The 17873-nt window shown below is 37.5% G+C and overlaps 1 protein-coding gene across 1 annotated transcript in view; it reads left to right on the forward strand.

The window, feature by feature from the left end:
• The window catches only part of LOC150076146 (calmegin-like), a 308067-nt gene extending 307224 nt beyond the window's left edge, over nucleotides 1–843 (forward strand). The window contains exon 20 of the mRNA XM_090387267.1: nucleotides 117–843. Coding sequence (XP_090243393.1) covers nucleotides 117–188 — 72 coding nt within the window. The 3' untranslated portion in view covers nucleotides 189–843. The remainder of the gene's footprint in view (nucleotides 1–116) is intronic.
• The last annotated feature ends 17030 nt before the right edge of the window (nucleotides 844–17873 follow it).

A 17873-nucleotide genomic window follows, 5' to 3' on the forward strand; every position in this document is an offset into this window, starting at 1 on the left:
TCTGTATATATCTTTTCAGTAAGAATGCCTTTCTGAAAAACTTCCTTTGTAGTCTTAAGATGATTGATGTCAATATTTTATACATAACATTAATATAAAAAATTGTTTTGTTTCAGTTATCAACAGAAGAGGGGAGTGGAGATTCTAAACAGTTTCCTAGGTCTCAACATCACATTAGGAAAGACTGATTCTGTGATATGCATAATGAAAAAAAAAAAAAATTAATTAATTAAGGCACTTGGAATAGCATTCTTCAGTGAGCAATGAAATTTGCAGTTCAGTCAATCAAGTGCCTATGTCAGTCAGAACATTTTGAACTGATGTGAAGCTTGTGAACTGGATACTACCTGTGTTATTACTTGGATGGTAATACATAAGAGTGAAAAAAAATTTCATTCTTAATAACAGAATAATCTTGGGTATTAAGTTATTAAAATGAGTATTTTGCACCATTGTTCTCAATGCATTGTATTTAGTCTACCAAAACAAAAACTGATAGTCTCTTATGAAGAATATCTTCACTTCATTTCTTTGTATGATTTATACATTTTTTTTATTGTCCCTATAATTAATTTTTAGATATTCAAAAGGATTGTTTGCAGCATATTTAAATATGAATGTTATTGTTGTGCATCTACTGGGTTTCTGTAGAAATATCACTTGTATAGCAGATTGAACCTGAGATTTATCTCTATTAACGTAGTGTGAAATAAATTTTCTTGTATAAAACTGTTTTACTGTTACTTAGTTCTGCATGTCCATGAAAGTCACAAAATGCTCTCAGATTGTATAAAATTTTTCTGATATTCCATTGTGCTTATTGCTTTGTGATGAGTTGGGGATATTAATAATAATGCATATAAAAAAAATTAGGATTTAACTTAAAGGAAATCAACTTTCTTTCATTTTGTATGTTGTATTTTTCCAGTATCCAGTATATTTCACTTTAGGTAAAAGTAATTCCTTGGAACTTTAAAATCAGCTGATTGCCTTTAGTTTATATTATTAACTGATGGATTAACTAGTGATTCAAACACATTAAGTTATTTACATAGGTCGGATAAATTTAACTAGTAGTCTTTCTACATTAGTACTTAGGACAGTTGGATGATATTTTTAAATAAAATAAGGTACTATTTATTGTATTAACCCATAACCATACTTTTATTTTGATATGTTGTCTAAATGTTGAAATTTCACCTAATTCTGTTTGTTACTGTTTGATACAGTATTACCATAAATATTCTTTTCTGTTATAGAGATTTATTACAATCAAACAAGAATTTATTACAATCTAATCTTGTGTATATATAAAAAAAACCTTATTATAAAATAGTTCATTCTCTGCAGATAATTTATTTATAATGCTTCTGAACTTTTTTCATAATGAACCACCTCTGTCTCTAGTCACCTATGTTTGCTTGCAGAGGTCATGTAGACATGTAATCTTTAATATGAGCTATAAGGAAAATGTCAAGAATTAAACCAAGGGAATTCATACATATATTATCATCTGCAAAACATCATCTAATCTAATCTAATAACTAGAGCTAAAGCTCTGATTTTGGAGATCTCCATAGTTGTGGTTATTAGTCTAGAATTAAATGTCGACAACTTTAAAGCATTGCATCATTCTTTCAGTGTCCATTGAGAGAAAACTGATTCATACCTGTATTTTAATGGAGCAGATGGATAATGGGATTAATAATAATAAAACATTAATAATAGAGAATTATTATTATTATTTTTATTTTGTTTATTTATTTTATTTTATTATATTTTTTTTTTTGGTAGCTGAGATTTAAAATGGTTGATTCCTTATGCCATGCATGTGAAGATTGAGCCATAGCATCATTTTATAGAATATGTTGCTTAGGAAAATGTAACAAATAATGTTGGGCTCCCCATTTTTAGGGAATCACAAATATGCACTCTGACATGGAAGTCCTAACATCTAGAAGTTGGGGGAATTTGGGTGAAAATTTTTGTTTGGCATCAGCATGATGCTGTATGCAAATGGTCAAACATTTGTGAAATACTGCATGCAAAAGTAACTTTCACAAAAGAGAGATAAATGTTACCATGGAACTGCTAGGTTTATACAGATTCACACTATCACCAGCTCGATGCTTTTGAGAGAGGCCACATAACTGATCTTAGAAGGTGGTCAACTCATTGAAGTACAGCATTTACTGATTGCTGTTGTAATAGGTCACTGAGTTGGGCACAGCGATTTCAAGAAAGTAGTCACATGCATCAGGAAGGATATTAGCATTAGCATTAGTAGAGGCATTTGATGGAAGAAAGCAAGCTTATGCAGCATCAGCCAAAAAAAAAAAAAAAAAAAAACCACTCCCACTTCACCCCTCTGTTCGTTCAAAATACCTGTCCAGCTGAGCCTTAAACTTATTTAGGCTATCAACTTCCACGACAAGGGATGGAAGTCTGTTCCACCAACCAACCACTCGCTGGCTAAAGGCAAATTTCCGCACGTCTATCCTACATCTGTCTTTCCTCAATTTGAATTTATGCCCTCTCAGGTGATTATTCTTAGCGAGAGGAAGAATCCCATCAGCATTGAGCATGCTCAAACCATTCAATGCTTTATACACCTCTATCAGATCACCTCGCTGGTGCCTAGTCTCCAGACACTGTAATTTGCAAATCTTAAGCCTTTCTTCGTAAGAGCACCCCTTTGTTCCATTCACTAATCTTGTTGCCCTTCTCTGTACTCGTTCCAGCAGCTCTACATCCTTCTTGAAATGAGGCCTCCAGGCCTGTATACAGTACTCTAGGTGTGGCCTGACCATTGCCTTATACAAGGGAATAATCACCTCCTTATCCCTGCTAGAAAAATTCCTATATATCATTGACAATACACCATGAGCTACTCTTGCAGCCCGTCTGCACTGCTCAGAGAACTTCATATCTGCCTGCACAACCACCCCCAGGTCCCTTTCATTCTCTACCACTGTCAGTGTAATACCACAGAGTTGATACGTTGCTCTGGGGTTGCTGTTTCCCATGTGTAGTACTTTACATTTGTCAATGTTAAACTTCATTTGCCACCTCTCAGCCCATCTGCTCAACCTTTCCAGATCCTGTTGCAGCAGCATAGTGTCAGTAGTGTCCTTGACAACCCTGCCTACCTTTGTATCGTCTGCAAACTTCGACATTAAGCTTGATATACCATCATCAATATCATTTATGAATACAGAAAACAATAATGGACCCAACACTGAGCCCTGAGGGACTCCACTAATAACATTAGTCCACGACGAGCAGTGTCCATTGATTACCACTCTGTCTTCTCCCCCTCAGCCACCCCTTTACCCACAGCAGCAATTTGCCTCCAATGTTACACTGCTCCAATTTGTGCAGCAGTCTTCCATGTGCAACAGTATCAAAAGCCTTTCTAAGATCCAAGTATATAATATCAAAGTTATTCCCTGCATCCAGTTCCTTTGTGACTGCATCATAGTATCCAATCAAATTGGTCAGGCAAGACTTCCCCTTAACAAAACCATGCTGTGTCCGAGCTATAACTGAAGTCTTGTCTAAATGATCCCGCAGTGCTTCTTTAACTAGTGCCTCCATTAATTTTCCTGGAACAGAAGTTAAACTCACAGGTCTATAATTGCTTGTGTCAGCTTTTGATCCTCCTTTGTGAATTGGGGTCACATTTGCACATCTCCAGTCTATGGGTACCTCCCCTGAGTCCAAGGAAGCTCTCATAATTATGGCTAAGGGTTTGCTTACTTCCTTTGCTGCCTCCTTTAATATAACTGGATAGATCCCATCCACTCCAGGTGCCTTTCTTGTGTTTATCTTCAACAATTTCTCCTCCACTTTACTCTCAGTTATTACAAGATTCTCTAGCTTACTGCTAGAGTTGAATACACCTCTGGCATTCCCCTCGATAAATAACTCATGTGTGAATGTCGATGCAAAATATTCATTTAGTTTGTTAGCTACCTGAGCAGGATCATCAACAGTTGACCCATCGATATCAAGTGGACCAATCTGATTCATCCCCTTCCTTCTAGAGTTTACATAAGTAAAGAACTCTTTGCTGTTTTTCTTTGCATCCCTTGCCAAAGATTTCTCGTAATCTGCCTTCGCCTGCCTAACCTCCTTTGTAACTTGGTTACAGATCAACTTGTATCTATCATAGGCTTCTGTGTCATGTGTTAATTTGTATGTATCCCATGCATGTTTCTTCTCTGCCATATGCCTCATCAGTTCATCTGACATCCATTTAGGCCTAAACCGTGAACAATATTTCTTAGTTGGTATGTAAAGTCTAGTAGCTTCCAAGATAAGTTCTTTGAATGCTTCCCATTTTGCATTTACTGTTGGTAACATCATCAGTTGGTCCCACTGTATAGAATTTAAATACTGTCTCAGTCCATCGTAGTCGCCTTTACGAAAGCAATAACCCTTCCCTTTACCCCTAATGGTAGTTACCTCTTTGAGTAAATCCCACTTCCGCACACTGTGATCACTGCCACCTAGTGGTTCATTTATCTGCAGATTCTTAATGCATGAAGAATCACTGCTGATAATCAAATCAAGAGTATTCCTCCCTCTAGTTGCCTCCCGAACATGCTGATGTAGAAAACAGTCATCCAATAAATCCACAAAAGCCTTGCTAGTGTGTGAGTGACCAGCCCACAAATTCCAGTCAATATCTGGGAAATTAAAATCTCCCATTATAAGACTCTCTGATTTACTGGCCCACTCTATTTCCCTGTACAGTTTCTTATTATACTCATCAGAGTCATTAGGCCTATAGCCACACTCCTACTCTCAATTTTGATCTCCCAATGCTTATGTCACACCAAACTGACTCAACACTGCACTGTCCAGCGATGTCCACTGGCTTCACTTCCTTGGATTTTATGTATTTCTTAACTAATAGCATAACCCCTCCTCCCTTCCTATCCAGTCTATCTTTTCTGTAGACGTTGTACTCCCCAAATTCCAGTTCTGCATTCCTTATATCTGTGTGACACCAAGTCTCTGATATCCCAACAATATCTGCCTTTGATGTTTTGAGCAATACCTCAAATTCATCAAATTTATTTACTAAACTCCTAGCATTGGTGTACAAGCAAGTATACATGCACCTATTTCTATTCTTAGCTACCCTAACACAACCCATGTGTTTACTTGTACCGCAATGACTCCCAGCAGTCTCTGAAATATCCTGAATCTTGTTTTTCAGGCTTCTGCTCATTCCAATAGAAGCAGTGCAAGAATCTCTTTCACCTCTGCCAGTGGCTACTGTTAATCTATTTGTCTTTGTATCCCCCCAAGCTAGCAGTTTTCCGACCCACCTAACACTGCCTCGATAGCATCAGCAAATATTCTTGCACCCTTTCTATTTAAGTGTATCCCATCCCTGTAGAAGCAATCCCTCCTGTTAACAAGTACAGTCCAGGCTGAAAAAAATTCTACCCCTTGAGCCTTGCACAATCTTTCCAGGGCCGAATTGATTGACAAGGCTCTCATCATATACTCCCTCCTATCGTGTCTGGGCAGAATTGCAGACACTTTCAAATTCAACCCTATTTCACGGCTTTTTTTCAACAGTGACCTGTACTTGTTAAGCAATTCTGCCGGTCTCCTACTCTTGATATCGTTAGTGCCCACGTGTACAACTATATCACCTTTTGTGCCCTTAAAAGATGATATCTGCTCTACAACGTCATCAACCTTTGCCCCTGGCAGACATACCCTGGTCCTGTTCCACCTATCCTTTTTACAAAGCATGTTCCCCGTTTCCCTGACAGTAGTCACCAACAACTACTAGTTCCTTTGGGACCAGCGCATTCTGCCTTGGGGGTTGCCGCTGTGTTTCACGATGACCAAGTGCAAGCTCTGGCGTTGATGTGGGCAGCTGAGAGCTTGATGGGCCCCTCAATTTAGTTCCTTCGAGGGCATCCACCCTGTCCTTCAAGCTCTCATATAGGCCCATAAGAACGCTGAGTTGTTGCCTGATTTCGATACACTCCTTGCATCGTGCACACACAAAGACATCCCCCATGGCAATATCATGTCCCATACCTGAATGCTCCACAAACATCATGCAAGCTGTGCATTTTAGAAGGCTGTGATTCAGAAGGCAACTGCACCCCTCAGTTCTCCTCTGAGCCACAGCACTTCCATTAGCTTGAGCTTTTTGTTTTGCTGCTCTGGTCTGAGTCATGATTACTTTTAATTTAAATAAAATTTCAATTTCAGTTTATAACCCTAACTTATCTCCCAACACAGCTATAACGGGATATATATTTTTAGCGTCAAGTATTAATCAATCAGTCAAGTATTAATTATCTCCGAGTTCCCTTTATATAACTTCCGTATCAGTTATGTATTAATTAATTATACGTATTTATTAGATTACGTTTGTAATCTAAGTCGGTATATGTATTTAGTTAAAAGTGCAATTTAAATGCCAACGAAGTTGAACAAGTTTAATGGATTTTACCGATCGCTGAAAATATTATAACGTATACTATACTAACGCTATCTAGGTTCGATATATAACGATCGTATGACAAAGACAAAGGCGGAAGTTACGAACGGTAATCTATGGACACTTAAGTATTAATTAACTTTCAAATCTCGCTGTCCCAATTCAGAATAAACCAACGATCCTTACTAGGTCTATAAGCTACTTACAAAAAATAATTTGATGTAAAAGATATTCAATAAGCGGCTAAATTTGGCTAAAAAAACTTCTCGTTCAGCGGAGTTGTAACTTGTAACACGTGGATTTGATACCCTTACCGATACTTTTATGCAATTACAAGGCCGAGTAAAGAATAAATACACCAGATTAATCAGAAATATCACAAAATAATGCTATACTACTAAATTTAAATCAAAAGTTTTAGAAAAACAATAATTTCAAATCAATAAATAAGAAAAATCCACTTAGCGGCTTTGAACACGTCTGGCCCGTACTAGCCTCGTCAGCAGACCCAAAATATGGTGGGCATTTATTATTTTTTTTATTTTAATGGCACTGCAGCTTGTTGCTCATATTGGTATTGTGTAATTTTCTATAGAAATAGGCTGAAAACCCAAAATAATTCATGGGGGGGGGTGGAACTCCACTTCTCTCTTCTTCCAGAGGTTGGTTAACTTCTGCCTTGACTGGAGAGGACTCAAATTCTTCCAGTCATCGATAAAAATTGGAAACTCTGACCTTCCCATGCAAGTACCATATAGTGGTGTATCAAGCCAACTAAGTCACCATGGAGAATGGCATGGTTGACAGGCCCTGACAGATAACTCTGTCAACTGTTGAATGTCATGTAACACTAGCCTTTCATGATATAATACCTGCATGAACCTTTGGAAGATGGCTAGCAGAGTAAACTGCTTGTCATTGTTTGCTCACTTTCAGCATGCAGGAGAAAGTGGCCTGGAGAAACATATCAGTGACAAGTTCCATTTTGCCTTGGGTGCTGGTAACTACAATTTCATATAATTGCAACATGGATAGAGGTCCAACCCACCTTTCATGAATGCCACACATCATGGGCAGTGAGTGTCATGATATGGGGTCCTACCATGTGTCAGCTTGTCCCCTGTGACAACTGTTTTTGAAGCCCGACAACCTATAGTTATGTTGACAACACCCTGTGACTTGTTGCACTGTTCTTTGGTGCATATGTTACTTGATGGTATATTTCACCAACATAATGCCATCCTGCATATTGCTGTGATCTCTGTACAGAGATTGCAGCAATATGTAGGATGGCATTGTTCTGGCCATGTTATAATATTCATGTACATCAAATGAATACTATAACATGGCCAGCCATGTCTCCAGATTTGTTTCCAATATGTCCACTGGATTTTTGTCCAATGTCTCTATATCTTTCGAAACATCTTTACTCCCCCCCCCCCACCACCACTCACAGTAGCAAAGAATTCTCAATTAAAATTAAGTTGTGAAGATAGTAACTTAACCTGAGTAAAAGTTGGATAATCTGTTGTGTTGCTTGGCACAAACTTCTGCTAGAAGCAAACCAAAATTGTGATTGCATGTCTGGTTGGCTTTGATTTGCTTTTCTGCTCCATGAAGGTGGTTCCTTTTCTAAAGTGAATATTATAATTCCATTTTACACATGAAGTTGAGGCATGATTCTTGGCGATTGATATTTCAGCCATTACCACAAATTGGGCAGAGTTAGTTTTTATGGAATGGAGAGCATATTGAGCTATGATATAATATTTCAGATTGTTTTTGCCCATTATTGTTCAGTAAGGAAGAATCTGTCTCTCCAAAAAGAATAGAATGGAATTAGATTGTCCAAATAAAATAGTGCAATTTTAAAATTCAGAAATTGGGTCTTACTAAGAATTGGCATTTAGTATAGATTTCCTTGAAGAAAGGGAAGGAAATACTGCTCTAAATCCATTAAACTATTCCATACCAAATCAGAAGATAAGAAGAAAACATACCTTGTATTTTGCATGTATTGACAGGGATGTGTATTTCTTTTATATTGGATCAATTTTAATAAAGATTTAACTTTCATTATCTTGTAATTTCACTGCATGTTTACTCCACTCACCCCCACCCAAACCCAATTAAAAAAAAAAAAAAAAATCCTGGAATCAATTCTATATAATAGAAAAAGTAAATAAACAAAGGAATAAAATTTACAATTTTTTAATGATAAACCTAATTTTCCCATTATACTGTATGATATGCATAATTTGGCAAAACTTCCCTCTATTTGAGCTTTGTAAATTCTGATTTCTATAAAGTTATATGGTATGTGTAAACAAGATTTTTGGCAGCAAAACAAATCAAGTTACTGTTGTTCTTAATGTGTACATTTTAATGGCAAAATTATTGCAGAACAACATACAACTAAGGTAATGTTTGACCTGGCAACAGTGGAGGTATAAAACTTATTACAATTGCAGTGGCACCTAGTCTGACACCTCTCCTCTCCTCTCTTTTTTTTTTTTTTTTTTTTTTTTTAAATTTCTGAATAAAAGTTTTGGTTTTGAATTCCACTTGTATACAAATGCTAGACCTGTTACTGATGGACTTGCAATACTTATTAAATAAAAATTTTAAATTTTTCTTAGCCTGTTATATGAAACAAAAGTTATTACTTCTGTTGAAAAATAAAATAAGTAAACAGGAAACTGTTAGTTCTATTTCCAAGATTATAAAACTGCTGAGTGTGCAAAAATGTACACATGCACACATTAAAATGTTTTGCGAAATTAATAACTGAGATGAGAAATGTTATAATGCATGAAACAGTACTTGATTTCTGTAGAAGTTATGGCAGCTGTTTGACAAGAAATGCATTTTATGCTACACTGAAACAAAACTAGTGTGACAGGAAGGGCAAAAACAGTAACACAATATGGTATCCCTTTATCTTTCAATGTGTTTCAATTTCTGTATGTAAATAACTTGATTTCCAGAACTACTTGTGTGTGTGGGAAGGTAGATAGAATAAGATTCCAATGATGAACATGCAATCTTTTAAAAGGTTTTAAACCCTTTTTTTTTTTTTCTTTCCCCCTACTTCATTGATGTGAGACTTTTAATCTTCATGGAGTTTTTATCATCACTGAAGTGTTTATAGTTTCCCAAACTGTGTGCCCTGACCTTCAAGTGTGCTGAAAGTTGGAAAAGCTTCATTGAGTTCAGTGGTAGTCACTCTTTAGGTGTAATGCAAAAAATATCTTAACTTCATTATTGTGTAATTCAAGACTAGTCATGAGAGTTAGACTTTCAAAAATAGTATCTTAAATCTGTCACTAGTGTGACTGAAATGGCAAAAGTTTGGGTAACTTTGATACTCACCTCTGTCTGCTGGTAAAGTTTCTGCATATCATTGGCAGAACTGTCCTGGATGATCTGTCCTGTCTGTGCAGAGAGAACTTAGTCAGATTACAATTTTTAAGTGTTAGCATATATGCATAGAGCAACTATTTTGTCATCGCCTCAGTGAAGATATTGCCGTATTTTGTCATGTTGCCTATTCATTCCAGCTATCAGTGGTTGCAATGATTGGAAGAATGAATAGGTAACATGGCATAGAAGTCATTACTTTTTTTTTCCCTTCTTTTCTATTTTGTTATAAACTATAAATTATTACTATTTGCTAATGTGCCCAAACATGTAATGCACTATGTACATTAATAACTTTTTAAAAATTATTAACTACCTTGTGTTGTTTTTTTTTTATAAAACAAGGTAATTAATAATACTGAACTGGAATTATTACCTATATGCAGTAGCTTGAATTTATCAGTCATACTTCAGTTGCCATTTTTGAGATTATCTGAAAATTGGCAGATGAAGTAACTTACCTGATTACTGTTAACTACCTTTCCCAGGTTTATATTATCAACAAACTTAAACTTGAAATGCCTACATTAGGTTATTAATGAATATTAAAAAGAGTAATGGGCCTAGGACCCTGTAGAATACCATAAAATTAGTCTGTGAATAGTAGTGGCCACTTACTGTCCTACACAGTAATGGTGGAAGAGTTTGGGGAAGTTCAAAGGTCAGCTGGATAATTACCTATGTGAGAAGGGAAATGCATAGGTTGCCTGTTTCCTTTTCTCTTAATTATTTTTAAAATTTTCTTATTATTTATTTATTTATTTTTTTTTTTTTTTGGCTAGTGCAGCAAAAGCCATAGGCTTCCTTGCGCCATGTGAAAAAAATACTACCGTTTTTTTTTTTTTTTTTCGATTTGTAAGTGCTGCTTCCTACTGTACTTTACTATCCTTTTATTCCTAGTAATGTGGTCCTAATGCCAAATCTCCAATTTATACAGCAGTTCAGATGACATCAAAAGCTTTACTGGAATATAAGTAAATGATGTCAAACTATTCTTTGTATTTAGTTCCTTTGTGATAACTTGATACTAGCTGTAATCAGCTAATTTGCATCACCACGAAATAGTAATTCTAACTATATATACATTATACTTCACTATATATAATAGGAAAACTAGAATCCACACTGGATGCTAGTTTCCCTAGTGCTGAGCCACTGCCAGCAAGTTACACCACCTGCTAAAACCATGCAAGGTACTGTATTTTGTGATAACATTGATAAAATTTTGCATTGCTCAAATTTCTTGAGGCTTTGGAAGTGAACAGTCCTACATTCATGTACTTTCTGGGACATTCAGCAGCGAGTTGAGAGTTTCTGTGGTCCAGCAAATTTGCAAGTGTATTACTCTAAATATTGTATTCTGTCATTTGTGAAATATTGATAAGTACAATTCCTGAAGCTGTTTTTGTGCCCCCCCCAAAAAAAAAAAATCAAAATCAAATCAAACAATTCCCGAAATTTGCGCATTTAATGCTTTCCTTTAACTGCATTTTTTTGTGATTTAACTCAAAACTGGATAAGGACGACTCTGTTCAGGCTAAATCCAAGTAGCAGTAGTAGTTATGGGGTACATCATTGGAATGTTCATTGCATCAGTACATGAGATGTTCAGTTTATCTCTTGGTCATTTAATAATCACATGGTTTTTCTATCTGTAAGTATGACATGGAATGTACTCAGATGTAGTAATCCTTGTTTAGACTGATTCAGCAATTTCTGAGCAATTACATAAAGAACAGTATAATACATATGTATAGTAGATCACCTTTGTGATGTGAATTTAGTGATGCTGATATGTTTTCAATGTACACACGCTTTAATGAAGCAAATTTGTGCAGGCTTCTGCATAGTTTACAAATGCAAGAGATGGCACTAAAAAGATATCCATAGACATTTTTATATAAAATTAGGCATTTAAGAAAAGGGTGACAAGAGGTAATTGCTGCTGATTTTGGGATTCCTGTTAGTTGTACAAATTAGTAGTGTAAGTGTTTGAGTTGTAATAGTTCTAGCCCACATGCCTCCTAAAGATTGAATTTCTTTTTCTTGTAAGCACAAAGCAAACCCAGCATGTAATGGGAAAAGTTTATCGAGCAATTTGGAAGCAAGCATAAAATGCTGAATCTCTTAGCGGTAAGAAATGAAATTTGACCAACATAGACCAAGTTAAAGTACATGTCTCTGTGCCAGGAAACAAACATTCCTTTAAGTAGGGCATAATGGGGTGACCTTATGGCAAGGTAAGTCAGGTCTTGGGTCCTGTGTGTGTTCCAATTGATTTTAAAAAATTGCATGCAGCTTGTTAGATGAAAATCTGACCATGCAATGTGCACAAAATAGCAAGAGGAATGTAGAGAAATAGAGATTACTATATTGCTTGTACTATGAAGGATGTGGATTGTCACAGTGTGCATAAATTTCCATTATTTGAATTTCAGATTTCTAACTGCCCTTGTCCCTATAAGATTTGGGGAAAGTTCTTGAAATAAATTAGGTACATGGGGGTTGATGACACTTCAAGTATAGATTAGCAAATTAGACTAGTGAAATTATATCCTATTTTGGATATTCACAAAGTTTGTATTAGCCTAATATTTTTGGATTGAAAGCCTCACAACTATGACAGATAATGTATTTGCATCGTTAATACTTAGTTGAATTTTTTAGACAAACTGAAATTTATGCATTGGCATCATTGTAACACATGAAATCCATCAGTTGCCCTCCTTATACTTCAAATAAGTAGTGCTTCTCCATTAGAAAAGACTACTGTTGCTTATTTTCAATTGAGTACCACTACTTAGCCAGCACTGTTTGAAATTTATTTGGATTGTCATGAGTGAAAGGGTAGGCATTCAGAAGTATAAGGGGTAACACCCCAGTTGTGACTTCCTTACACAATATGAAAGATGCGAAAAGGGGTTTTTTTTTTTTATGAAAACCCCAAACAAGAAAGGTATCAAAACCTATAGTACTTAGTACCGTGCATGGGTTGAAGGAGAAGTATGGGGAGGGGGATGCCGGAAACTTTGCTCTAGAGACTAAACATGGGTTTCACCACTTCAAGCCTCCAATAAGCAAAGTGGTGGTATTTCACCGGTTGATGAAAGTATACTTAGGCTAATAATAAATGGAGAAACGTTATTTGTCTGAATTGCGAGGGCAACTCACTTCGGTTTATCTAAAAAAAAATAATGTAATGATGCAAATACAATATCATATTTCATGTTGGCTTATAATATCAACTGTGTATGAGGCCTAAGAGGGCATAAATTCAAATTGAGGAAAGACAGATGTAGGATAGACGTGCGGAAATTTGCCTTTAGCCAGAGGGTGGTTGGTTGGTGGAACAGACTTCCATCCCTTGTAGTGGAGGTTGATAGCCTAAATAAGTTTAAGGCTCAGCTGGACAGGTATTTTGAACGAACAGAGGGGTGAAGTGGAAGTGGGTTTTTTTTTTTTTTGGCTGATGCTGCATAAGCTTGCTTTCTTGCATCAAATGCCTCTGCTAATGCTAAATGCTAATATTTCCATGTCACCAGTTTTAAGTTGTTCTAGGATTGACAGGCTATGATTCCCAGAATAGAAGGCTCTAACTTTTCATGATAGCACAGTGTATATAATCTTTTGCAATATATGGAAAGTGCCTGGGTTTGAATGTTATTAGTGAAGCGAGGAATTTTTGTGGGCTTTATCCCCCTTTTTTTTTTGCAGTTTGCCTGGTGTTTCATCCAACAAGCAGGCAGATCAACCACATAATACATGCAATTATACAAGCACTATGCTGTGCCCTCAGTAGTTCCTTGGTGCTTAGTACTCAAAGGCTTGGCTGTTAGTATACTAGTGGGCAGAACATCTGTGGAGAAAGTTTGAATGGTAGTGAAATCTGTAACAAATGGTGCAAGTATGTCTGAAATCCTAAAAAAAAAAATACAGCCGCCTGTTTTCAGCCAGGTGAAAAAAGTGACTGCTTCAAAAAATTGGAAGACTTCTTTCCACGTAGTTTAATGAGCTTATAACTCACATTTTAGATAGCAACAAGAATGGGATAAAAATTATCCTCTTGTGGTCAGAAAATTTTGGATGTTGCAGTGCTTTAAGTGTGATAAACTTCCTTATGCTGTGTAGAATGTTATAAACTAACATTTGCACTTCCCACAAAACTTCTATTAAACTGCATCCAAACTGGGATCTCCCAACACTTATTTGCATTTACCTTTTTGAATTCCAATTCACAGTATTATAAATAAGCTTCATATCAACAAATCTGTGAGCATTCAACTTCACCAGATCATTTTAAACTGAAAACAGACTGACAAATCAAGAAAGCAGTGTTTCTCAACAGTTTTTTAATTATCGCTCCCTAAAGGGCTTTTCAGAAATTTTTTTGTTTTTCTAATGAAAACAAAATGTCCCCATGAAATTTTAAACAAGAAAACTGCTTTATACCTACTATTTTTGTTTAATTCTGTCTTCTCTTGAACATCTGGAGTGGGCTCTCAGAGGAATCTGGCCCACCTTTTGGCAACATCAGGTGGGTTAGTCTCGAATTGAGACATCATGAGCACTATTGGGACTGGCCCACATTCCATGGTGTGGATGAGTACCCAGAATCATCTGTCCAGGTGACTGATGATTCTTGGTAGCCAAGAGACCAGAACATAAGAACACACACAAACCTATGCCACACATCTGGCCCATTTGTAGTGCTACTGTTCTTCACAGAGATAAATAAATTTTCTGTTTATACTCCGGCATGACAACCAAGTCAGTAGAGTTTACAATAAATCGTCAATACAAATATTTATCGTATTTAGTAGTCAGGCGGAGTTGAACAAACATTCAAGGTGCCGCCCTTACATATACACGTCCATGTAGAGTGTATTCACATGGACCACACCAGTTTTCTCAGGTGCACTATAGCCATAGCAGCTAATGTGCCATTAAACAACCATACCACACACCATTTTTCTCCATCTCTGCGTAGTATACTTTGTGGGTGTGAAACAGAACACTAAGTGCCAGAGGTTTAAAGATAAATCGATTTTGTAGATGTGTAGTGTTGTGTACTGTTCCTCTAGTCATTTAGCTGCTGGGACCCAACGTTTCCACACTGTCACGTGGAGGCAGACCAGGTACACCATTATTATAACTGTTTATTCTGGCAGGATGACCTGCCACTTAATTTCCTGAGATTTCAGTGGCAAGGATGTGGAAAAAAAAAAAAAAAAAAACCCGTAGGGGAATGCTGAAGTTTGAAATAACTGGAGATCACGGTTAATTTGACATGTTTAAATTTATACGTGTGGGGCATTTGCTTGCATATAGATAGAGTGGAGAGGTAGGCTGAAGACTGGGGGTAAAAGACAAAAGTATGGTGACGTTAGGGAAGGTGACCCCAATCAGCCATGTAGACATGTACTTTGTATCTTATGTAGGATGGCACCTGAACGTCAGTTCAACTCCGCCTTTGTACACTGATGATTACAGAAAGCACTGTAAAAGGCCAGAAATGTGTGTAACATTATGTTCGTGCAGTGTGTTGTGTTGTTTCTGGCCATTTTGTCAGCAAGCAGGCAGTCACCTGGAAAGCATGCCCAGTGTCCGTCTACACCACGGGGAAATAGGCCACAATTATGCGTGTATCACGGCTGCCCTCCGAACCCTCTGGTTTACTAGCTTTTAATAATAAAAGTAAATAATAAAACCTAAATAAAATCCTTCGGGCAGCCCAAACCAAGGGTACCAGCATAAATAAATAAAAAAAGTGAAAATAAAAATAAGAGAAAAAAGAAAGGAAAGAGGGAAAAAAAAAAAAAAAATATATATATATATCCCGCACTGGCCAAAGGCCAGTGCCAGCAGGAGTCATTATTATTATTAGCCATATGGTGCAAGGAAGCCTCAGGCTTGTGCTGCACCAGCCAAAAAAAAATTCCCGAGTTACTCTGAGAGAGAGAAGTAGAAAGGAATCGCCAAGAAAGAGAAGAATGATAATATCAAGCTCGGGGGCCCTGAGTGTGCCACGCCCTGGGAGTCTACTAGGAAGGCTAGAAGGTATTCCATAGTTGAGTGAGAAGGTGACTCCGGCGATCAAAAGCATGACGAAAAAATCCTTGCAGAGACTGGAAATTTTCTCTAGTCCTCAGAAAGTCCGGCTCATTTCCAGGGACAGTGATACTAGTGGAGGGAAGAAAGTTCTGTTGAAGATCTAGGTATTGATGGCAGTGGTATAATAAAATATGTTCCCAGTCTTTTGCCATGACCAGAGAGTGTACAGACCGGGGTGAAACCATTTCTGAGTGGACTCTAACGTGGCAAAGGTGACGTTAGGGATAAACTTTAAAGTAACAAGACTCTTAGAGGTAGTGAACCATCTGTCTTGCCAACTCTGCATCAGAATATCCCAACGGCGTCTTTTGTATGACTTAGGATCCACAGTGATATCGATAGTAATACCAAGGAAGGTAATAGGGATAGCGTGCCTAATGTAGAAACAGAAGAAGGCCTCAGCACAGAAGAAAGATCGAGGGGCAGACAGCCGTTAAGAGCCTGCAAAGCAGGAGTAGACAGTCCTACAGGCCCTGCACATTGCTAAAAGCATTTTATGTTGAATGCTATGAAGTTTAGTCTGGACTGAAACATTCTTAACATGCCAAAACCAGGCGGCCGCACCATAGGAACAAATTGGTAGAAACACAGCTTTGTAATATAACCATAGAGAGCGAGAATTAAGACCCCAAGATTGTTTAGAGAGATGCAGAAGTAAGAAGGTAAGACCCCAATCATTCAGTGAGGCAGGCCCATGCCTCACCAGAAGTGTTGGGAGGAGAGGAGTGAGACAGAACTTCTCTCCCCCCCACCACCAGGGGTGAGGGGTTACAGGTACCATGCAAAGGAGAGTGGTACAAATCGCTAGATGGCGCTGGCAGCAGAGTTGCAGGTTGTCAAGGTCGGTGCAGAGTCCAGATGACGTAAGTGTTGCATCCGTTGGAGACATCGTTCCTGGCACACAGGTCGTATCCAGGTTGTACTATCAGTTTTGTTGCCAGGCTTGGTTTGGTCGTAGGTGGATATATACCTCGGTTGCTATTGGAGTGATATTCGACGTCAGAATTATGTCTTAGTTGAGCGGGAAGATTTTTCTTCTCTCGAATAGATCGTGGGCAAATATCCTGAACGCATTGTAGTGCCTTTCATCACTCAGGATGTGATGTTCCTGGTCTAGCGGCAGATAATATATTTTTGTTATTAGTTGGCATCTGAGATCTTCATATCGTTCACATCTGTACATTAAGTGCTCCCAACTTTCAGGAAGTCCACAGTCACATAGTGGATTGTTAGTGATGCCTGGGATGGAGTTTCTCCCTAATGGGTCAATGTCCTGTTAGCGGGAAGGTAGCATGTAGACCTAGGAAAACCAATGTGGCGAAATTGGGTAGATCCTTTCGACATTGGTTATGAATTTCCTGGTGGTTGCTCTAGGTAGAATGTAGATGTATTTAGCGTCAAGCACACCACGGTTTCCCCCATCTCTGCGTTGCTTTCATTGTAGGTGTGCCCGTTCAGTGAAAAGGCCAGAGATTTATAAGTGTATGAATACTGTATACATATAGTGTTATGTACCATTGTTCTTCTGGCCATTTAGCTGCCGGATCCCTGCTGAGGGCCAACGTTGCCCGCCTTCAGCCCCATGGAGGCAGGCCAGGTATACCAGCATTATAATTATTTACTCTGGCAGGTCCTGCCACCTAATTTCCCGATGTTTCAGTGGTTAGAACTTTAAAAAAAAGATTAAAAAAAGGAGTAAAATAAAATTTAAAAAAAAATTTGATCTTTCGCGTTGGGGAGGTGGGGTAATAGCGCTAGGATTTGAAAGGCCGAGATTATTGAGGAACAGTAGTTTGGGCATGATTAAATTTGGACGTGTAGGGAAATTGCTTGTGTACAGATAGAGTAGGGGAGGGAGACTAAA

The sequence above is a fragment of the Mastigoproctus giganteus genome, chromosome 13 (genome assembly GCF_048544385.1).
Source record: "Mastigoproctus giganteus isolate SK-2022 chromosome 13, ASM4854438v1, whole genome shotgun sequence".
Classification (NCBI taxonomy): domain Eukaryota; kingdom Metazoa; phylum Arthropoda; class Arachnida; order Uropygi; family Thelyphonidae; genus Mastigoproctus; species Mastigoproctus giganteus.